Below are 24,832 nucleotides of genomic sequence, written 5' to 3'. Positions count from 1 at the left end.
GATTCGAACCCGGGACCTCCTGTAAGGGCGTTACCACTAGGCTAAACCTTAAAATGTCATATAAGTTATATTAGTAAAGGAGGAAGGGGGAGGGGAGATAAATAGAAATGTAAAAAAAAAAGGAACCTGTCTCTGAGGTATCATAAACGAAAATTACTCGTACGATAGGTAGGTGTACAACCCAAACCCATCACTCACAACAGAGTAATACACAGTACACACACGTATAATAAAACGTACAACTCCCTATATAATAGACCCACACTAATTGCCCACGTTCAATTTCAGTATAAAAATTTCGGTAGACGGTGTATAATATTTTTCTTTAATTAAAATAATTGTATGCATGACTTATGTAGTAATGTGCATGGTGATGGAAATTAGTGCCCTACACGCCTTACACTTGACTTTAGACCACGCTACGCCACTGAATACACAGTACACACACGTATAATAAAACGTACAACTCCCTATATAATAGACCCACACTAATTGCCCACGCTCAATTTCAGTATAAAAATTTCGGTAGACGGTGTATAATATTTTTCTTTAATTAAAATAATTGTACTCTCTCACCCCTTCTCTTCCCTAGGGGTGTGAAGGGATGTTTCGTTTTATTTGAATACAGAGTTATTTCATTTGTTGAGCGTTGTTGTTCATGGATTTGTGGTGAAACTGATAGCCTGTTCACAATTTTTGTAGATATCACAGCATTACTAAAAGAATCCTTTACTTACTAAACTTATTTTACTTATGTAGGTATTCTATCAGTTCAACACCTCTATGTATTATTTATTTCTACTCTGGGTATTAGATACTCCGTAGTCCATGGATTTGTGGTGAAACTGATAGCCTGTTCACAATTTTTGTAGATATCACAGCATTACTAAAAGAATCCTTTACTTACTAAACTTAATTTACTTATGTAGGTATTCTATCAGTTCAACACCTCTATGTATTATTTATTTCTACTCTGGGTATTAGATAGAGATACTCCGTAGTATTCCTATGGTATTGTGACTACTCATGTTCCTATGGTGTTGTGACTACTCATGTTCCTATGGTGTTGTGACTACTCATGTTCCTATGGTATTGTGACTACTCATGTTCCTATGGTGTTGTGACTACTCATGTTCCTATGGAGGGTTATGACTACTCATGTTCCTATGTATTGTGACTACTCATGTTCCTATGTATTGTGACTACGCATGTTCCTATGTATTGTGACTACTCATGTTCCTATGTATTGTGACTACTCATGTTCCTATGTATTGTGACTACTCATGTTCCTATGTATTGTGACTACTCATGTTCCTATGGTGTTGTGACTACTCATGTTCCTATGGTGTTATGACTACTCATGTTCCCATTGTGTTGTGACTACTCATGTTCCTATGTATTGTGACTACTCATGTTCCTATGGTGTTATGACTACTCATGTTCCCATTGTGTTGTGACTACTCATGTTCCTATGGTGTTATGACTACTCATGTTCCTATGGTGTTGTGACTACTCATGTTCCTATGTATTGTGACTACTCATGTTCCTATGGTGTTGTGACTACTCATGTTCCTATGTATTGTGACTACTCATGTTCCTATGGTGTTATGACTACTCATGTTCCTATGTATTGTGACCACTCATGTTCCCATTGTGTTGTGACTACTCATGTTCCTATGTATTGTGACTACTCATGTTCCTATGTATTGTGACTACTCATGTTCCTATGTGTTACTCCGTAGTACTCACGCGGCTGAGTCCACCCCGTATTCCAAGGTTGCTTTTTTTCATCTTCTTACAGAAACCGACTTTTAAGGAGAAAAGAATATTGCACTTTTCTGGATCATTGCGAATTCCACGGTAATCATAAAATGGGTTCGTACAAATACTTACCTACCTTACTTTAGTACTCATAAATACCAGATGTTACGAGACTCTTGGCACCAAACAAAGCACTTTTCAAGGCAAAACACATCCTTTGGGCATTTCAACAGATTTTATACACTCTATTAAGTAAGAAAAATGCGATGAACTCATAGCTATAATAGAACAACATTTAAATAACAAGCAAGCCCACATTCCATACAAAACACTTCACACAGTGTTAAGTACTGTTCAAAAGAAAAACTGCCTCTGTGGCGTAGTGGTTAAGATGCTCGCCTGGTAAACAGGAGGGCGTGGGTTCGATCCCAGCAAAAGCATGGAATTTTATCCTCATTTATTTTGAGAACTTGACCGCATAATAATGGAGCTCTAAGGGTTAGGAACGCCTCTGGTGTAAACCTCGACTAGTGATTTCCTTCCTCAAGAGACTATTATTTATTATTATTAAAAACCTGGCATTTAAGTAACTACTTACTTAGGTATTATTAGGTATGGTTGTGATGTCAAAATTTCACCAAATGTGAACTAATAAACAGGAGGGCGTGGGTTCGATCCCAGCAAAAGCATGGAATTTTATCCTCATTTATTTTGAGAACTTGACCGCATAATAATGGAGCCTCTGGTGTAAACCTCGACTAGTGATTTCCTTGCTCAAGAGACTATTATTTATTATTATTCTTAAAACCTGGCATTTAAGTAACTATTATTAGGTATGATTGTGATGTCAAAATTTCACCAAATGTGAACTGTACCTACTTGGTAAGTAAGCACGTAGGTATCTAATACTAACTTGTATAAAGTTGCTTTTAGGAATGCAGCTTAGGTGGATAGGACTTACTTACTTAGAATCCAAAATCTAGTTTATTCTAAAAGGATAGAGGTGCCAGGAGGGATGATCATTTATCCTTGAAGACCTTGAGAATGGTGACGGAAACAGATTGGATATACAAATTATAAAATACTTACTTAAGTATCTACCTACCCAGCTGCCTACACAGTAAATTGTATATCACGCCAGATTGCATACTTCTGAGATAGCATCATCCAAGTCACACAATAATTACCTATTTACAGGCTCTATTGATTGGAGGAAAATTATCGAAGTACGACCAAGTTCAAAGATTTCTATCAACTTTTATTACAAGTACTTAAGTATGTAAGTACCTAAGCACTTATGTAGGCACCTACTCTACCTACTTATAAATTTCTCAAGGTAAGTCAGTTTTTTTTTTTTTTTTTGCTACTGAAACCCTCCAAGAGATTGATATGTATCAATTTTATACAACCAAATCAAAGCATAGGTCTTTATTCTGCTATCGCCATTCGGCGAAAGCTAAAGCCACTACAACAACAACAACAACAACAACAACAACAACAACAACATAGGTAGGTACATAGATTTGCCAACAAGCTGAGTTGGATAGTGGTTATTGCCTTGGGAAAAATCATATCTTTCAGAAACATTTTTATCATTACAAATTACTTAAATAAAATGTGTCAACAAGAAATAGGTACCTATGGTACTTAATAACTACCTACTTATAGGTATCAGAATGTGACTACTCATGTTCCTATGGTGTTGTGACTACTCATGTTCCTATGTATTGTGACTACTCATGTTCCTATGTATTGTGACTACTATGGAGGATTAGGCGAGTGAAAGTGGGGTGGATTTGAGGGCTTAGAATTTCCAGGGTTCTGATTTAGACGAGAGGGGGGTGAATTTGAGAGCTTAGAATTACTAGGGTTCCGGAAAAATCATATCTTTCAGAAACATTTTTATCATTACAAATTACTTAAATAAAATGTGTCAACAAGAAATAGGTACCTATGGTACTTTGGTACTTAATAACTACCTACTTATAGGTATCCAAATGTGACAATAATACCTACCAAGTCTTTGTCATCAATGTCATCATTAACATTACACATGCAATAAGTAAATAGGAAATATAATAAGGTGAAATCTTACCACACTGCACTAAGGACGGTAGAATTATAACTAGAAGAAATGAAGATATCCAGGTGGTAGCGAGATGAAATGGTAATCCAACCAGATGGTAAAGAGTATTCCTTTCTTTTTCTTCCATTGTATAAGATGGCACTAATCCATGCAGCACTAGATTCATAAAAACCACACTCAAATACAATTTAGAAAAATCACTTTGAAAATTAAAACTAAAGAGACTTTATTTGTTTAAAACACCTCAAATTTGTATTTTAATATTAGCATTGTGGCTGTGTTTGATGACTCGTATTGGTAAGTATTACTTATACAATTTCATCATGTACCATTTTGTTATCTTAAGTAAAACTAGACAGCCTTTGTTTTTTGCTGTCCTAAAAAAACTTATATGGTTGAACAGTGAAAAATATATTTAGCACAACTAACACTTGAGAAAAATCATTGTAAAAAGAATCTTTTAACACAAGTTTTCATATTATTTATTTATAGCTAGTTTTACCTACTTTCTAGGTAGGTATTTACACCATTCACAGTAAAATTCATAGTAAAATTTGATCGGTAATCTTTAGCTTTTGTTACATACCTGCAAATGAGAAAAATTATTTTACATAACTTTTTTTTTACCTCCTAAGTATTTAAGTATTTGGCTTGAGCCAAAGGAAATTTATAGGTAAGTAATAGAATTTTTTATGAAAAAAAACACTTTGAAAATTAAAACTAAAGAGACTTTATTTGTTTAAAACACCTCAAATTTGTATTTTAATATTAGCATTGTGCCTGCGTTTGATGACTAGTATGGGTAAGTATTACTTATACAATTTCATCATGTACCATTTTGTTATCGTAAGTAAAACTAGACAGCCTTTGTTTTTTGCCGTCCTAAAAAAACTTATATGGTTGACCATTCACAGTAAAATTCATAGTAAAATTTGATCGGTAATCTTTAGCTTTTGTTACAGACCTGCAAATGAAAAAAATTATTTTACACAACTTTTTTTTACCTCCTAAGTATTTGGCTTGAGCCAAAGAAATTTACTTATAGGTACTTAGGTAATAGAATTTTTTATGACTTGAAACAATTAATTAGTACCCAAGTTCAGACTGTATGTACCTAGTGTGTGTATGATATACACCCAATAACAAAATTTCCTTTCACCCAAGCCAAGAAAAAAAATGATACAATTTGAAGAGGCAGTTTTTTCCAACTTCAATGATTAATACAGCTCAAATCAATAGCTTTGTAATATTTTTCAGTTATTAGGACCGATTTGCAATCTTTTTAAGTGCTATTACCTAATTAACTAGGCCAGAAACTTCAAGTAGGTAGTGTAGGTACTTTGATCTTGAACCACTTTCTAGCAATTTACCTTAGAACCAGTCACACTTGTCTTGAAGAATACCTAGATGATTAAATGATTATGTCATGTCTAATAATTAAAAAGGGACAAGATATTTTTACAATTAAATTATTTAACTACCCAATTATTTGACCTTTCTGATAGGGAATTTTTGGTATTTAGTACTTCATAAGATCCAGAGAGAAGTAAAAAACACTGTTCCAAGAAATAATATGTAAAATCCAACACTTCACAAAACACTTGTCACAAAAGAACTAAAAGCACTAATTTAAAAACACTTGAAACTATTGCACACAAATTAAAACTACTTTATGCTTATTTAAATAGGCATTTAATTGTTACATGGTTTTTTTAAACTTGAAAAGAACCTAAAATTTAATTTGAAACAGCGAATACCGTTAAAAAAAACACTCGCTGTTACATGGTTTTTTTAAACTTGAAAAGAACCTAAAATTTAATTTGAAACAGCGAATACCGTTAAAAAAAACACTCGCACTCCGTTTGACACTTTTTAAAAATACTTGGTTGGAATGGAATTGGTTTTGGAGAAAGTTTATTTGAGAATGGAGTTGGCTATTCTGTAATCTAATTCTAGAGTGAAATTGAGATTTTTGGCCAATGAATGTTGTGCAAGTCCAAGGGTGCTTGCTTGTAGATTTTGGTGTCACTGTCCTGGATTTAACCAGCACAAGCCTTGTGTTATAACCTTTTGCAAGGAAACCTCTTTGAAAAAAAACAAGCTGGGTCCGTCCCTCCGGGAATTTTTTAGCCCGTAGTTTATTTGATCGTGGTTAAAGAATACCTCTTTGACAGTTTTTAAAAATACTTGGTTGGAATGGAATTGGTTTTGGAGAAAGTTTATTTGAGAATGGAGTTGGCTATTCTGTAATCTAGAGTGAAATTGAGATTTTTGGCCAATGAATGTTGTGCAAGTCCAAGGGTGCTTGCTTGTAGATTTCGGTGTCACTGTCCTGGATTTAGCCAGCATAAGCCTTGTGTTATAACCTTTTGCAAGGAAACCTCTATGAAAAAAAAGGACTTTTTCTTCTTAGTGGACATTTGGGACTCTTAATGACTTGATGAGACCAAAGATTCAAGTAGTAAATTTCCTTTGTTTTACACTTAATTAATAAATTGACCTTTTTCACCATGTTTCACCAAAATTGGACTCATTGTTAAGAAGTTCTGGGGGAATGAAACAAATATACCGCTAGATAAGCTTGAAGGATGTTATCTAACTTTAAACCCAACTTTGCTGACCTGCTACCTCTATTTGTCTTCTGTACATTTCATTCCATGTATTATTATCTGCCCCAGTCTTACTTTCTTTCCTAATTAAAATTATGTTCAAGTTGTCTAACCTATTTTCTCTCCCTTGTGTTTCAGGATACATTGGTGAATTTGAAATTGTAGACAAACACTCGCACTCCGTTCCCTTTCGTTTTCAAAAACTGGAATCTGGAATGTTTACGTTTTTTCTACCGTTCGTGTACCTGTGAGAAAAGAGGGGAAGTACAAGGAGGTTGAGAGAAACGGATAGCAGGCCGATGTGTTGAAAAGTGAAGCATTAAAAACCGAACGAAGCAAGCTCCACATTTTTGCATTCGTCTATTCCTCTATTAGAAAGCTATAAATCTCTATTTGATTTTATTTTATCAACAGAAAGTAAATTCAGCTTAGCCTGGCTGGGGAACTTTAAACAGTGAGTAGACCACTTAGCTGGTGGACTACAGGTCGCGGGGTTTGATTCCCGCCAGGGGCGGATTTTATACCAAACAGATAAGGTTCGTTCTTCGTTCTCGGAACGGCTGCCATTTATTTCGGGGCGATAAGACCTTAGCAGTTATAAAACAGTTCCCTCTATCAAAAAAAAAAAAAGAAAAAAAAAACTGTTTCGCTCGTTCTAGATCAGTTACTATCCTTTATTTATATTCTACGGCTAAAGACTGGTAAATAAAATCGCTCCACCAAAAAACAGACAGAACACTTTTTTTTTTTTTGAGAGGTTTATTCAAAATAGAGGAAGGTCTTATCGTCCCGAAGTCGAAGAGAGAAGGAAGTCAGGATAGGAGAAATCCAGTCGTTCCGAGAAGAAAAATATCCCATCAGGATAAAATTCGCCCCTGGCGGGAATCGAACCCGCGGCCTAACGCTTACATCAAGGCAGACGCGCTACCAAGAACTCCACCAAATAGGTAAGTACTAAAAATAATCGGTAGGATTGGGCTTCACTTTTCAAAGCTGACAGTCTTAAGTCTTGACTCTCGCACCTCCTCGCTAAAATCTCCCAACATCCGTTATTTACCCCCGCCATTTGAATTTTGTTTAACCCATTCAAGTACATAGGTCCATGGTTTGTACTAAGATTTCTTGTCTCGGCGGTTTTCGCGTAACACTGAGGATCTGAGGAAAAGTTTTGAACATTACGAAGAAAAACCCTACATGTGTTTTATTGCATTGAATAATACAAATGACTGAAGTGGAAAGTTGTAGGTACCGTTACTTTCAAATTTTTCTTAAGAGGTTTGACAGAGCTCTGTCAAACCTCTTAAGAAAAATCCCTAGGGAATTAATTTTAACTGCTAATTAGCATAAGACCCTAAGGTCTTTTATCGTTATCGCCTCGAAATCGAAGACAGGATAGGAGAAAGCCAGCCGTTCCGAGAACGAACATTATCCGTTCAGGATAAAATCCGCCCTGGGCGGGAATCGAACCGGTGGCCTAGCGCTTACAAGGCAGACGCGCTATATAGCGTACTTGTATCCACCAAGTTAACTTGTTAACTAGACTGCCCCTGGAGTTTCCTGAAATTTTCCTTCTCCCCTCATGTGAGCCAACTTCCAATGTTGAAATCAGTAATCTGTAAGCCAGCCTTAAAAGCGCCTGGTCGTGGGTTTTCGATTCCAGCCCGGTGCGGATTTTATCCCAAACAAATAAGGTTTGTTCTTGGAACGGCTGGATTTCTCCTACATCCTGTCTTCCTCATCTGACCTCTCTTTACTTTCGGCACGAGTAGATCTCAGCAGTTCCCCCTATCAAAAATCTTTTTAAAAAAATCATGTATTTTGTGTATACTGTATATTTATTGGTAGGCAGATAGGTACTCAATGGGTTAATGCAACAGGTAGTTGCCATTTCCCCTATTTTACAAAAAGTGATACTAGTGCTGCGGTCTAGCGGTGAAACAAAAAACTACGTAGTACATAGACACGCTTTAAAAACAAACCTACACTAGCGTAGCGCTCTTGTTTATCTAGCGGCAATCTTTTTAGTTAAATGTTTTGACAAAACAGAAGTGGCTTTCGGAAAAAGTTAATTTTATCCAAGGTAATCCCTTATTTTAACTACCCATCTATCCGTTAATGAATTGCCCTTTGATTCCTGAGAACTTGAGCTTTCAGTGCGTACCATTGGCATTATAGGAGACAGCCAGCCGTTCCGAGAACGAACATTATCCCATCAGGATAAAATCCGCCCCGGGCGGGAATCGAACCCGCGGCCTACCGGTTACAAGGCAGACGAACTACCAACTAAGCTAACTAGGCTGGCAAGGTAAGATTAATGTGAGTAGTTGGGTAACTTATCGCCGAATGGTTTTTAAAATCTCATCAGTAGTGAAGCTAAATCCCTATCAAACGTAAAATTAAGAAAGAAACAAGACATTTGACCATTTTCTCCATTAAAAACGTGAGTAAATATGAAAAATATAATATGAAAGAACATTATAGAGGGAAAAGTAATACTTGGGTATGTAATAAAATCTATTATTTACAAGTATACACAAATAGTGAACCGCAACGAACGAAGTGATATTTAAGTTTTCACGCCACGATTCTACACTTCGGTTGTATGCCAGTGTGTTTCGCGAACGATTTACCAGGGGTCTTATCGCGAACAATTTACCAGGGGTCTTATCGTCCTGAGAGCGGAGAGGAGGAAAACAGGATAGGAGAAAGCCAGCCGTTCCGAGAACGAACATTATCTGTTCAGGATAAAATCCGCCCCGGGTGGTAAGCGAATCGCGACCTATCACTTACAAGGCAGGTACGCTACCCTCCAAGCTAACTAGGCTGGCTTCAACAATGTTTAATCCATGTCGTTTTTATCTTCTAAAAAAAATCTTCATAAAAATGAATATTTTTTGTTTGTGTGTGTTTGTTCGAACTTTGTGCCTGGCCAAACCGCTCATCCGATTGCTATGAAACTTTGTCAACGCGCTTGCACTCCCGTGAAAGGTTATAGCTATTTTCCGGTTCGTTTTTGTTAAGCTACGCCGAGCAAGACCACTAAATGGATGAGTGACATGAACGGCCATGCCTCAAGGATTTACTAGCAGAAATCCGGAGCGAAGCGACCGATTTCGGCTAGTAGCTTTATTCAAACTTCAATTAATACAAAGAAGCAATACACGGCGCGAACGACATTTATTAACATGTTAAAGCGCCTCATTCGAAAAAAAAGAAGTAGGTAATACAAATTGCAAGTAAGCACTAAGCACCTACTTGAAAGTTAAAAGAAATACAAAATCAATATCTTGAAAATAACAATGAAATACCTATGAAAAATGAATTAAATCAATAATACATTACATAATAAGAAGTATGGTCCCTAAAAGTACAGAAGTACTTACAGGGATAATGAAGAATAATCATGTAAAGAATATTGTAATGACATTGGCATTCGAGTTTATCACGTATCTACAGTGAGCTTAGGGAAAGTCTGTGCTACCCCCTTTGAGGTTAGGATATCAGCTCTTTCACCCCTTGAAATAAGGCTAACAAGGGTCGAAAGTTCAAACTTCAGGTTTGTACAGCTATTCTATGCCAATTTTCAGCGTGTACAGAGAAATTTTGATCTGTAAGTCCTACCGGACGACTGTAGGCTACGTGAGAGTTGGGTTGGTAGTTTCAACTAAGTGGTTGCACTCAGATGTTAAGGGGCAGGATTTGAACAAGGGCCAGGTTTACAGTCTTGGGTAACTATTCAGAAGCCACTACAATGAAGAAGAAAGCTCCTTTTTGTGTTTAACCTAACCCTATTATAACACTGGTCACCGCTCGTTTGTGACACTTCTTTTGGTAGCAATCTTCCATTGACATGACTTTTGAACAAGTTCCCGTGTTACTTCCTTACAACTTGATGTTCTCTATGTATTGCCTAATCAAAAATAAAATTTCAATGTCTGTTTTTCAGCCGTGAACCATGGTGCGAGTAAATGTACTAAGTGATGCTCTCAAATCAATAAACAATGCTGAGAAGAGAGGCAAGAGACAAGTGCTCATCAGGCCTTGCTCCAAAGTTATCGTCAAATTCCTGACTGTAATGATGAAACATGGTAAGTTACCTGAAGTTTTTGTAATTTTGGGGATAAGAACCACCGTTTATTGTATGATAAACTGGTCTGGGTAATTATTATTCAGAAGCTATGACAATGAAAAAAAAAGCTGCTTTGTTTAACCTGACCCTATAGTAACATCAATCACTGCTCCAATTGTGAAATTTCCTTTTAGCATTAAACCTAATCCTATAATAACACTGGTCACTCATTTGTGACAGTTCTTTTGGTAGCAATTTTCCATTGACGTGATTTTTAAACAAGTACCCTGGTCTGATTGTAATGCAATGGTGGGGCTGAATCTGAGTCTAAAGAGCCCTATGTGTTGTAATTTGAACTTTGTTGGGATGTCAGGGTATCCTTAATTGTGTAGTGAATTTCAGAACTCAGTTGGGCTGACTTAAGGCTCTAATCAGGCTCCAAATTCCAAGCAAATTTCCCTTGTCTCATATCAAATACATCTTTGGCAACTTTATTCAAAATTGGTTTACCTGTGTTTGGTAACTAAGTATGGTGAGAAACAAATACTTTTTTTTTTTTTTTTGAAGAGGTTTGACAGAGGGAACTGTAACTGCTATGGTCTTATCGTCCCGAAATCGAAGAGAGAAGAAAGAGGATAGGAGAAAGCCAGCCGTTCCGAGAACGAACATTATCCCATCAGGATAAAATCCGCCTCGGGCGGGAATCGAACTCGAGGCCTAGCGCTTACAAGGCAGACGCACTACCAACTAGGCTGGCTAGTAGTACTTGTAAGGGCAACCTCTGTGGCTTATTTATTTATCGTATGGACGTTTCATTTTTTCAAAGGATATACATAGAATACAGAACAAACGAACATTTTTTTGTTAAATGTTCCTCTGTGGCTGAGGATATCATATACTAGGCTTGCACACCAGGGGTCCCGGCAGAGCGCAATTTTTTTCGGCTGTTGGAAGACCATGCAATGGGCACATTGTAAAGTAATAATAATAATAGTGCTTATTTATACTGCTTGAATAAGACTAAAAAGTCCCTTTACTCCAGCAGTAGGCTACTACTATTACTGTGGTCAAATTCTCAAATTATATTGAGGATAAAATTCCATACCTCGGCTGGGATTGAACCCACGCCCTCCTGTTTACCAGGCGAGCGCCTTGACCACTACACCACCGAGGCAGGATAGCCATAAAGACTGGAAATGGAATCTTTACCCAATTTTTTACACCCAAGTGTAGATAGAACACGAGGTTTTGGAAGGTGTTAGGCATAATTCTATTCTATTCAGTATCTCATTTGGAGGTTGTGAGAACTCAAACAACACTCTACTCATCTTCTTCATGTTCTCACTACCAATTATTCATTTTGGTAAGTATTTGGTGTACCAAAAACCATAAGGCCAGCCACTCACTATCAGGTAGAACTGACTCGTCTTCTTCATCTTCTCACTACCAATTATTCATTTTGGTAAGTATTTGGTGTACCAAAAACCATAAGGCCAGCCACTCACTATCAGGTAGAACTGACTCGTCTTCTTCATCTTCTCACTACCAATTATTCATTTTGGTAAGTATTTGGTGTACCAAAAACCATAAGGCCAGCCACTCACTATCAGGTAGAACTGACTCGTCTTCTTCATCTTCTCACTACCAATTATTCATTTTGGTAAGTATTTGGTGTACAAAAACCATAAGGCCAGCCACTCACTATCAGGTAGACCTGACTCGTCTTCTTTTTTTTCTTTTTTTTAATAGGTTTGACCTCGTTTGTGACACTTCTTTTGGTAGCAATCTTCCATTGACATGACTTTTGAACAAGTTCCCGTGTTACTTCCTTACAACTTGATGTTCTCTATGTATTGCCTAATCAAAAATAAAATTTCAATGTCTGTTTTTCAGCCGTGAACCATGGTGCGAGTAAATGTACTAAGTGATGCTCTCAAATCAATAAACAATGCTGAGAAGAGAGGCAAGAGACAAGTGCTCATCAGGCCTTGCTCCAAAGTTATCGTCAAATTCCTGACTGTAATGATGAAACATGGTAAGTTACCTGAAGTTTCTGTAATTTTGGGGATAAGAACCACCGTTTATTGTATGATAAACTGGTCTGGGTAATTATTCAGAAGCTATGACAATGAAAAAGAAAGCTGCTTTGTTTAACCTGACCCTATAATAACATCAATCACTGCTCCAATTGTGAAATCTCCTTTTAGCATTAAACCTAATCCTATAATAACACTGGTCACTCATTTGTGACAGTTCTTTTGGGAGCAATTTTCCATTGACGTGACTTTTAACCAAGTACCCTGGTCTGATTGTAATGCTATGGTGGGGCTCAAATCTGAGGTTTGATCCCAATCTGAGTCTACAGAGCCCTATGTGTTGTAATTTGAACTTTGTTGGGATGTCAGGGTATCCTTAATTGTGTAGTGAATTTCAGAACTCAGTTTTGTAGTGAACTTAAGGCTCTAATCAGGCTCCAAATTCCAAGCAAATTTCCCTTGTCTCATATCAAATACATCTTTGGTAACTTTATTCAAAATTGGTTTACCTGTGTTTGGTAACTAAGTATGGTGAGAAACAAACATACAGAAAAATTCAATCAAACATTTTGTTCTTGTATTAGATTTTCTTACATCAAATTTTCAATATTAAAAAAGTAAAATGCTCATTCAAATGATAGTAACTCAAAGCTTGCCTCCATTCATCCTCATGCTCTCCTGAACATACGCTTGCATCAGTTTCTGATGGCATGCTTGCTGAAATCCAACACAAGTATTCCATGGAGAACACACCGACGGGAATGAGTCTGGTGTGCAAGGGGTATACGGGGAATCACAGATGTCATCTCCTGAACATACGCTTGCATCAGTTTCTGATGGCATGCTTGCTGAAATCCAACACAAGTATTCCATGGAGAACACACCGACGGGAACGAGTCTGGTGTGCAAGGGGTATACGGGGAATCACAGATGTCGGGGATTGAACAGGGGGAATCGGGTGTGCAAGGGGAGGAGCAGATGTCATTGACACTGTTGGGACTACACGGGCTGTTGAACGAGCTGGGAGATCCTATCGAGCATGGTCCACCACATGGTGACTGACAACAACTGCCACATTGCGTACCACAGAAGTTCTTACAAGCCATGTTTTACCAAAAAAAACTACTTGCTTGAAATTTAAATCCTTTCAAACTGAAGGAAACTGTTGTTGGAAATTTCAAATTATCTAAATTTTGACAGTTAGAGTTCTCATAGGTTAGTAGAAGTCTAGTGGAACTGCTGGAGGAGTAGCTATCTCCACTAGACCTATGACTGGCGGTACTTAGTGGAGTCCCCGGTAGAGATGAGTTCCAGTTGTTGGATTTCAGAGTGGGAGTACCATTGCCACTACCTTCTGATGCTGGGGTTGTACGTTTGGGCTGCTTCTGAGAAACAAATAAAGAGGAGAACATTATTTATTTAGCTGTATCTAGGCTTAATAAATTCTTGAATGGAAGGTAAACACAAGACGAGGTCAACGCCAGGGGAATTTTCTAAAACCTAATGCTTAAGGTGGTCTACTGTCCACACAAAGTCGACTGTGACGTGAAGTAGTGTCCTGAACGATATTACCTACAATATTATGGGAAAACTTTGAACTACATCTTTTTGACTCCCCATGACTTCACGTGACGTGATGTGATGGTAGTGTGTTTCTACCTTTATAGTTTTTGCTAACTTCTATACCTCGGCTGGGATTGAACCCATGCCCTCCTGATTACCGGGCGAGCATTTCGACCACACACCATCGAGGCAAGGCTTTTTTCGATCGATTTTCCTAAAGGTTTTCTGATTATTTATTTATTTCTGTCAAATTTTCCTATATATTACCGGGCGAGCATTTCGACCACACACCATCGAGGCAAGGCTTTTTTCGATCGATTTTCCTAAAGGTTTTCTGATTATTTATTTATATCTGTCAAATTTTCTCCTGGCTTGAATATGTTACCTGAGATTCTGGAAACTCCTGCACAGGACTGAGTAGGAGATAGCTACTCCTCCAGCAGTTCCACTAGACTTCTACTAACCTATGAGAACTCTACAGCTACCTAGTTATAGTAATATCCACTAAATACCGCCAGTCATAGGTCTAGTGGAGAAAGCTATTCCTCCAGCAGTTCCACTAGACTTCTACTAACCTATGAGAACTCTACAGCTACCTAGTTATAGTAATATCCACTAAATACCGCCAGTCATAGGTCTAGTGGAGAAAGCTATTCCTCCAGCAGTTCCACTAGACTTCTACTAACCTATGAGAACTCTACAGCTACCTAGTTATAGTAATATCCACTAAATACCGCCAGTCATAGGTCTAGTGGAGAAAGCTATTCCTCCAGCAGTTCCACTAGACTTCTACTAACCTATGAGAACTCTACAGCTACCTAGTTATAGTAATATCCACTAAATACCGCCAGTCATAGGTCTAGTGGAGAAAGCTATTCCTCCAGCAGTTCCACTAGACTTCTACTAACCTATGAGAACTCTACAGCTACCTAGTTATAGTAATATCCACTAAATACCGCCAGTCATAGGTCTAGTGGAGAAAGCTATTCCTCCAGCAGTTCCACTAGACTTCTACTAACCTATGAGAACTCTACAGCTACCTAGTTATAGTAATATCCACTAAATACCGCCAGTCATAGGTCTAGTGGAGAAAGCTATTCCTCCAGCAGTTCCACTAGACTTCTACTAACCTATGAGAACTCTACAGCTACCTAGTTATAGTAATATCCACTAAATACCGCCAGTCATAGGTCTAGTGGAGAAAGCTATTCCTCCAGCAGTTCCACTAGACTTCTACTAACCTATGAGAACTCTACAGCTACCTAGTTATAGTAATATCCACTAAATACCGCCAGTCATAGGTCTAGTGGAGAAAGCTATTCCTCCAGCAGTTCCACTAGACTTCTACTAACCTATGAGAACTCTACAGCTACCTAGTTATAGTAATATCCACTAAATACCGCCAGTCATAGGTCTAGTGGAGAAAGCTATTCCTCCAGCAGTTCCACTAGACTTCTACTAACCTATGAGAACTCTACAGCTACCTAGTTATAGTAATATCCACTAAATACCGCCAGTCATAGGTCTAGTGGAGAAAGCTATTCCTCCAGCAGTTCCACTAGACTTCTACTAACCTATGAGAACTCTACAGCTACCTAGTTATAGTAATATCCACTAAATACCGCCAGTCATAGGTCTAGTGGAGAAAGCTATTCCTCCAGCAGTTCCACTAGACTTCTACTAACCTATGAGAACTCTACAGCTACCTAGTTATAGTAATATCCACTAAATACCGCCAGTCATAGGTCTAGTGGAGAAAGCTATTCCTCCAGCAGTTCCACTAGACTTCTACTAACCTATGAGAACTCTACAGCTACCTAGTTATAGTAATATCCACTAAATACCGCCAGTCATAGGTCTAGTGGAGAAAGCTATTCCTCCAGCAGTTCCACTAGACTTCTACTAACCTATGAGAACTCTACAGCTACCTAGTTATAGTAATATCCACTAAATACCGCCAGTCATAGGTCTAGTGGAGAAAGCTGTCATAGGTCGACTGGGATCCAGAACTTGCTCCAGGTTGAGGATGGTGAACTCCTTGTTATTTGAAGTGGTCACTTCTCCTAGCCATGACTGAAAATCAATAGAACAGTTGCGCTGACTTAGGCGAGGTTTTAAAGTCAAAGAGCTGCCAGCCTAGTTAGCTTAGTTGGTAGTGCGTCTGCCTTGTAAGCGCTAGGCCGCGGGTTCGATTCCCGCCCGGGGCGGATTTTATCCTGATGGGATAATGTTCGTTCTCGGAACGGCTGGCTGTCTCCTATCCTGTCTTTCTTCTCTCTTCGATTTCGGGACGATAAGACCATAGCAGTTACAGTTCCCTCTGTCAACCTTTTTTAAAGAAAAAAAAAAAAACTTACCTCACCTAGCCTGAAAAAAATTGGGAGAAGCCATTAGCACGCGATTGCCCGGGCGGTCACCGATTCAGGTACGGACCACGCTCAACGTTGCTCATTTTCAGTGATCTATTGGGAATTGGAGCATTCAACGTGCTACCGACACTGGCTATATTTAGAGGGTACCCATACCTGGAAAAAAATTGGGAGAAGCCATTAGCACGCGATTGCCCGGGCGGTCACCGATTCAGGTACGGACCACGCTCAACGTTGCTCATTTTCACTGATCTATTGGGAATTGGAGCATTCAACGTGCTACCGACACTGGCTATATTTAGAGGGTACCCATACCTGTCTACTTTACAATGTGCCCATTGCATGGTCTTCCAACAGCCGGAAAAAACTGCGCTCTGCCGGGAATCGAATCCGGGACCCCTGGTGTGCAAGCCTAGTATATGATATCCTCAGCCACAGAGGAACATTTAACAAAAAAAAAATCTGGTGTGAACATCACACGACTTTCTATTACATTTGCGAATACGTACTAAAAGAAAGAAAACATAGGGGAGTATTGAACCCGCAACTTCCGGATTATTGAGATATTGGGAAAATCCTACAATGCTGCAGTGAGCACCAAAGTTGTGACATAATAACACAAAGAAACTGCATTTACATTCTTTTATCAACAGAAAGTAAATTCAGCTTAGCCTGGCTGGGGAACTTTAAACAGGGAGTAGACCACTTGGCTGGTTGACTACAGGTCGCGGGGTTTGATTTTATCCCAAACAGATAAGGTTCGTTCTCGGAACGGCTGGCTTTTTCCTATCCCGTGTTCCTTCTCACATAACCATTTATTTATTAACAAATACACAGTACAATTCAACATCATTAAATATAAAAATATAATACATGTTATGGCTTACTCTTTATCCATGGAGCATTAAAAAAAAATAAATAAATAAAGCTCTGTAGTCTGTATCACTGATATGTTTTATTCTGTATCAAGTGTTTCACTCTATCTGTCTCACCAAGTGTTTATCTGTTTCACCAGGTGTTTCCCAACAACATCCGCGCCACGGCGTCCGGCGCGAGCGGTTCCTCCAGCTACATATTCGCGTTCGCCGTCAACAAGCTCTACTACCCGATGCTCGACACGTTTCACTTGTGGGGCACCCTGTATTTCTACGCCGCCATCAGTGTCGTGGGCACCCTGTACATGTACTTCGTCATGCCGGAGACAGAAGGGCGCACGCTGCGCGACATTGAGGAACATTTCGCCGACAAGGGAAAGACGTTCGTGACGAATATTCGGCGCGCAGAGAAGAAAAGGCATGCCGCTAGAGTGGAAGGGCAGGAGGAAGTGAGAGGGGAGGACAACTTTGGGATGGAGGGTGAAGATGGGAAGTATATCAGTCGGTTTTGAGATGGTAAGAGCTAGAGACTTGAAATTTGGTATGTATCTTTCAAATGTGACAAGGATGCGACACGAAACTTTTGGTTAGGATCGGTGCAACGGTTGGCGGCATTTTACCGCTTTTTGGCGGTTTTTGGTGTAATTTAACAATATCTCGGGAACGGTATATGCTAGAGACTTGAAATTTGGTATGTAGTTCACAAATGTGACAAGGATGCAACACAAAACATTTGGTTGAGATGGTTGCTGCGCTTGATGGTATTTTGACCGCTTTTGGACTGATTTCGACCGTTTTTTGGCGGTTTTCAGCTATAGTGACGATGTATATTTGAGATGATGCTTATTTGAGTGTTCTTTTACCCTAACTTTTACAATATCTCTAATCGTTTTGTCGCTATAGCTGAAAACCGCCAAAAACGGTCGAAATCTGTCCAAAAGCGGTCAAAATACCGCCAACCGCAGCACCCATTTTAACCAAACGTTTTGGGTTGCATCCTTGTCACATTTTTGAACTACATACCAAATTTCAAGTCTCTAGCTCATACCGTTCCCGATATTTTGTTAAATTACACCGAAAACCGCCAAAAAGCGGTAAAATGCCGCCAACTGTTGCACCGGTCTTAACCAAAAGTTTCGTGTCGCATCCTTGTCACATTTGAAAGATACATACCAAATAAACTTTGAAAACGGGATACCATGTCAAGTACTAATTAATACTAAAATAAGAAGAGAATTTAGTCAAGTGAAGACTTATTCTCTTCTTATTTTAGTACATACCAAATTTCAAGTCTCTAGCTCTTACCGTTTCCGAGATATTGTTAAATTACACCGAAAACCGCCAAAAAGCGGTAAAATGCCGCCAACCGTTGCACCGGTCTTAACCAAAAGTTTCGTGTCGCATCCTTGTCACAAAAAAGCGGTAAAATTCCGCCAACCGTTGCACTGGTCTTAACCAAAAGTTTCGTGTCGCATCCTTGTCACATTTGACATCTACATACCAAATTTCAAGTCTCTAGCTCTTACCGTTCTCGAGATATTTTGTTTACAGACAGACAGACACACACACGGACCAATGGCTGAAACTTTGGATTTAGGCTCTAGGGACCTCAAAACGTGTTTTGACACTAAAAACTGACCATCGAAAATTTGACCCGATTACATTACTTTCCTTCCTATAGGATAAGGAAAGTAAAAAAAGTCATGTATGGTGTATACTGTATATTTATTTATAGGTAGGCAGATAGGTACTCAATGGGTTAATGCAACAGGTAGTTCCCCTATTTTACAAAAAGTGATACTAGTGCTGCGATCTAGCGGTGAAACAAAAAAACTACGTAGTACACAGACACGCTTGCAAAACAAACCTACACTAGCGCTCTTGTTTATCTAGCGGCAATCTTTTTAGTTAAATGTTTTGACAAAACAGAAGTGGCTTTCGGAAAAAGTTAATTTTATCCAAGGTAATCCCTTATTAAAACTATCCATCTATCCGTTAATGACTTGCCCTTTGATTCTTGAGAACTTGAGCTTTCAGTGCGTACCATTGGCATTCGAGTTTATCACGTATCTACAGTGAGCTTAGGGAAAGTCTGTGCTACCCCCTTTGAGGTTAGGATATCAGCTCTTTCACCCCTTGAAATAAGGCTAACAAGGGTCGAAAGTTCAAACTTCAGGTTTGTACAGCTAATCTATGCCAAATTTCAGCGTGTACAGAGAAATTTCGATCTGTAAGTCCTACCGGACGACTGTAGGCTACGTGAGAGTTGGGTTGGTAGTTTCAACTAAGTGGTTGCACCCAGATGATAAGGGGCAGGATTTGAACAAGGGCCAGGTTTACAGTCTTGGGTAATTATTTAGAAGCCACTACAATGAAGAAAGCTCCTTTTTGTGTTTAACCTAACCCTATTATAACACTGGTCACCATAGACAGCCTTTGTTTTTTGCCGTCCTAAAAAAACTTATATGGTTGACCATTCACAGTAAAATTCATAGTAAAATTTGATCGGTAATCTTTAGCTTTTGTTACAGACCTGCAAATGAAAAAAATTATTTTACACAACTTTTTTTTACCTCCTAAGTATTTGGCTTGAGCCAAAGAAATTTACTTATAGGTACTTAGGTAATAGAATTTTTTATGACTTGAAACAATTAATTAGTACCCAAGTTCAGACTGTATGTACCTAGTGTGTGTATGATATACACCCAATAACAAAATTTCCTTTCACCCAAGCCAAGAAAAAAAATGATACAATTTGAAGAGGCAGTTTTTTCCAACTTCAATGATTAATACAGCTCAAATCAATAGCTTTGTAATATTTTTCAGTTATTAGGACCGATTTGCAATCTTTTTAAGTGCTATTACCTAATTAACTAGGCCAGAAACTTCAAGTAGGTAGTGTAGGTACTTTGATCTTGAACCACTTTCTAGCAATTTACCTTAGAACCAGTCACACTTGTCTTGAAGAATACCTAGATGATTAAATGATTATGTCATGTCTAATAATTAAAAAGGGACAAGATATTTTTACAATTAAATTATTTAACTACCCAATTATTTGACCTTTCTGATAGGGAATTTTTGGTATTTAGTACTTCATAAGATCCAGAGAGAAGTAAAAAACACTGTTCCAAGAAATAATATGTAAAATCCAACACTTCACAAAACACTTGTCACAAAAGAACTAAAAGCACTAATTTAAAAACACTTGAAACTATTGCACACAAATTAAAACTACTTTATGCTTATTTAAATAGGCATTTAATTGTTACATGGTTTTTTTAAACTTGAAAAGAACCTAAAATTTAATTTGAAACAGCGAATACCGTTAAAAAAAACACTCGCACTCCGTTCCCTTTCGTTTTCAAAAACTGGAATCTGGAATGTTTACGTTTTTTCTACCGTTCGTGTACCTGTGAGAAAAGAGGGGAAGTACAAGGAGGTTGAGAGAAACGGATAGCAGGCCGATGTGTTGAAAAGTGAAGCATTAAAAACCGAACGAAGCAAGCTCCACATTTTTGCATTCGTCTATTCCTCTATTAGAAAGCTATAAATCTCTATTTGATTTTATTTTATCAACAGAAAGTAAATTCAGCTTAGCCTGGCTGGGGAACTTTAAACAGTGAGTAGACCACTTAGCTGGTGGACTACAGGTCGCGGGGTTTGATTCCCGCCAGGGGCGGATTTTATACCAAACAGATAAGGTTCGTTCTTCGTTCTCGGAACGGCTGCCATTTATTTCGGGGCGATAAGACCTTAGCAGTTATAAAACAGTTCCCTCTATCAAAAAAAAAAAAAGAAAAAAAAAACTGTTTCGCTCGTTCTAGATCAGTTACTATCCTTTATTTATATTCTACGGCTAAAGACTGGTAAATAAAATCGCTCCACCAAAAAACAGACAGAACACTTTTTTTTTTTTTGAGAGGTTTATTCAAAATAGAGGAAGGTCTTATCGTCCCGAAGTCGAAGAGAGAAGGAAGTCAGGATAGGAGAAATCCAGTCGTTCCGAGAAGAAAAATATCCCATCAGGATAAAATTCGCCCCTGGCGGGAATCGAACCCGCGGCCTAACGCTTACATCAAGGCAGACGCGCTACCAAGAACTCCACCAAATAGGTAAGTACTAAAAATAATCGGTAGGATTGGGCTTCACTTTTCAAAGCTGACAGTCTTAAGTCTTGACTCTCGCACCTCCTTGCTAAAATCTCCCAACATCCGTTATTTACCCCCGCCATTTGAATTTTGTTTAACCCATTCAAGTACATAGGTCCATGGTTTGTACTAAGATTTCTTGTGTCGGCGGTTTGCGCGTAACACTGAGGATCTGAGGAAAAAAGTTTTGAACATTACGAAACTGCTAATTAGCATAAGACCCTAAGGTCTTATCGCCCCGAAATCGAAGACAGAAGGATCAGAGCTCATTTGTGTGAGAAAATGTGAAAAAAATCCCCCAAAAACCAGTTTTTTTGGTTTTTTGGCTTTATGGATAACATTGTACACCACCATTTTCGTGTTCCTGGTAAAAAGACCTTTAATTTGATATATAGGTCGACCAGGTTTGGATAAGTCCTTCTATGGGGACAGACCGACCAACAGAAGACACCGAAGCGAATACAATAGTCCGTCCACTATACCTTTTATTATTAGTAATAATAAAGGAAGGACGGACTAAAAAGGACTTTTTCTTCTTAGTGGATATTTGGGACTCTCAATGACTTGATGAGACCAAAGATTCAAGTGGTAAATTTCCTTTGTTTTACACTTGTTTAATAAATTGAGCTTTTTCACCAAAATTGGACTCATTGTTAAGAAGTTCTGGGGAAAGAAGCAAATATACCGCTAGATAAGCTTGAAGGATAAGTTATCTAACTTTAAACACAACTTTGCTGACCTGCTACCTCTATTTGTCTTCTGTACATTTCATTCCATTCCATGTTTTATTATCTGCCCCAGTCTTACTTTCTTTCCTAATTAAAATTATGTTCAAGTTGTCTAACCTATTTTCTCTCTCTTGTGTTTCAGGATACATTGGTGAATTTGAAATTGTAGATGACCACAGAGCCGGAAAAATCGTAGTCAATCTGAAGGGTAGACTAAACAAATGCGGAGTTATCTCACCTAGATTTGATGTTCCCATTAGACACATTGAAAAATGGACAAATAACTTGCTACCATCTAGACAGTTTGGGTAAGTCGTCTGTCATTTTAAAGCCTATAGCCTATGTAACAAAATAAACCATGTTAAAATGTACACTGTATGTAAATCAGTTGGGATAGATTTATTTATTTACAGCAATAAATGGGTGGATATTTTGTGCTAGAAATATCTAGTGTCCAAGAAGAAGAAGAAGAAGAAGGGAAAAAAGTATTACCTACTAGCTGTTACACACCCTACCCCGGAAAAATCGTAGTCAATCTGAAGGGTAGACTAAACAAATGCGGAGTTATCTCACCTAGATTTGATGTTCCCATTAGACACATTGAGAAATGGACAAATAACTTGCTACCATCTAGACAGTTTGGGTAAGTTGTCTGTCATTTTAAAGCCTATAGCCTATGTAACAAAATAAACCATGTTAAAATGTACACTGTGTGTAAATCAGTTAGGATAGAGTTATTTATTTATTTATTTACAGCAATAAATGGGTGAATATTTTGTGCTAGAAATATCTAGTGTCCAAGAAGAAGAAGGGAAAAAAAGTATTACCTACTAGCTGTTACACACCCCGTTTCTTTGGCCAAGTGGTTAAGAGTACTGACTCTCACCCAGAGGTGCTGGGTTCGAATTCCAACCAGGGCAGAAATTTTTTTGACCAAATTGTCAGACAGAAAAAAATTTCAGTATGTCAAAGAATGTGCCTTGAAGTACTAATGAAGAGTAGTAGAAAGGTTTTTTTCCCCCACCCTACCTCTTTGGCCAAGTGGTTAAGAGTACTGACTCTCACCCAGAGGTGCTGGGTTCGAATTCCAACCAGGGCAGAAATTTTTTGACCAAATTGTCAGACAAGACAGAAAAAAATTTCAGTATGTCAAAGAATGTGCCTTGAAGTACTAATGAAGAGTAGTAGAAAGGTTTTTTTTTCCCAAGCCTAAAAAATGCAATGGGCCTTAACTTTTAATTGATTTGTCTTGTTGTTTGTTTTGCTTACAGCTATGTTGTTCTCACCACATCAGGCGGTATCATGGATCACGAAGAAGCCAGACGGAAACACTTGGGAGGCAAAATCTTAGGATTCTTCTTCTAGTTGTTTTGTTTTTTTCTCCTCCACCTTGTATTTTCTATTATTGTTTTTATAAATTTGATGACGCGACGTTGATCCGAGAACGAACATTATCCGTTCAGGATAAAATCCGCCCTGGGCGGGAATCGAACCGGTGGCCTAGCGCTTACAAGGCAGACGCGCTACCCACCAAGTTAACTTGTTAACTAGACTGCCCCTGGAGTTTCCTGAAATTTTCCTTCTCCCCACATGTGAGCCAACTTCCAATGTTGAAATCAGTAATCTGTAAGCCAGCCTTAAAAGCGCCTGGTCGTGGGTTCGATTCCAGCCCGGTGTGTATTTTATCCCAAACAAATATAAGGTTTGTTCTCGGAACGGCTGGCCAAACTCTTTGAAACACCCTGTAAGAAGCCAGTTGTGATTTCATGCAAATAAAAGTCCAAAACGAAAGAGAAAATGTGAAAAACTGACCACGTATGTTTTTCTTTCTTTTTCTTAGGTTATCTTTCTCATTGAGAGGTTTGATAGAGGGAACTGTACAAACGGAGTTATTACCTTCCCAAAATCGAAGGGCACAGGGCAGTCGTTCCGAGAGCGATCATTTTTTCACCTCGAGCGGGAATCGAACCCGCGCTTTAGCGCTACTGTACAAACTCTTTGAAACACCCTGTAAGAAGCCAGTTGTGATTTCATGCAAATAAAAGTCCAAAACGAAAGAGAAAATGTGAAAAACTGACGACGTATGTTTATCTTTCTTTTTCTTAGGTTATCTTTCTCATTAAGAGGTTTGATAGAGGGAACTGTACAAACGGAGTTATTACCTTCCCAAAATCGAAGGGGACAGGACAGTCGTTCCGAAAGCGAACATTTTTTAACCTCGAGCGGGAATCGAACCCGCGCTTTAGCGCTACTGTACTTGTATAAGGGCAACCTCTGTGGCTTATTTATTTATCGTATGGACGTTTTATTTTTTCAAAGAATATACATAGAATACAGAACAAAGGGAAACACTTGGGAGGCAAAATCTTAGGATTCTTCTTCTAGTTGTTTTGTTTTTTTCTCCTCCACCTTGTATTTTCTATTATTGTTTTTTATAAATTTGGTGACGCGACGTTGACGTATCTTGGTTTTCTATGCTACCCTGTTATTGTGTATACAAACTCTTTGAAACACCCTGTAAGAAGCCAGTTGTGATTTCATGCAAATAAAAGTCCAAAACGAAAGAGAAAATGTGAAAAACTGAC

General features: G+C 38.4%; 1 protein-coding gene and 1 long non-coding RNA gene across 5 annotated transcripts; one reads left to right on the top strand and one right to left on the bottom strand.

The window, feature by feature from the left end:
- Window positions 1-12,386: 12,386 nt before the first annotated feature.
- LOC103517418 (40S ribosomal protein S15Aa) lies at window positions 12,387-24,831 on the top strand. 4 transcript variants are annotated; one of them, XM_017447444.2, is made up of 5 exons: window positions 12,387-12,560; window positions 22,390-22,489; window positions 22,825-22,890; window positions 23,519-23,586; window positions 24,607-24,831. In XM_017447444.2, exons 1-5 carry the CDS (start codon window positions 12,428-12,430, stop codon window positions 24,630-24,632), a joined length of 393 nt encoding a protein of 130 aa, XP_017302933.1. In that variant the 5' UTR covers window positions 12,387-12,427; the 3' UTR covers window positions 24,633-24,831.
- LOC113470805 lies at window positions 13,791-14,544 on the bottom strand. The gene is made up of 2 exons (XR_003393730.1): window positions 14,510-14,544; window positions 13,791-13,946 (listed from the first exon to the last, which is right to left on the bottom strand). It is a non-coding gene; the product is annotated as an uncharacterized LOC113470805 (long non-coding RNA).
- Window position 24,832: the final 1 nt, after the last annotated feature.

This window comes from Diaphorina citri, unplaced genomic scaffold, assembly GCF_000475195.1.
Source record: "Diaphorina citri unplaced genomic scaffold, Diaci psyllid genome assembly version 1.1 scaffold1841, whole genome shotgun sequence".
In the NCBI taxonomy this organism is placed as follows: domain Eukaryota; kingdom Metazoa; phylum Arthropoda; class Insecta; order Hemiptera; family Psyllidae; genus Diaphorina; species Diaphorina citri.
Note: the sequence above shows the minus strand (reverse complement) of the source record. Positions and strands in the feature narration are given on the sequence as shown.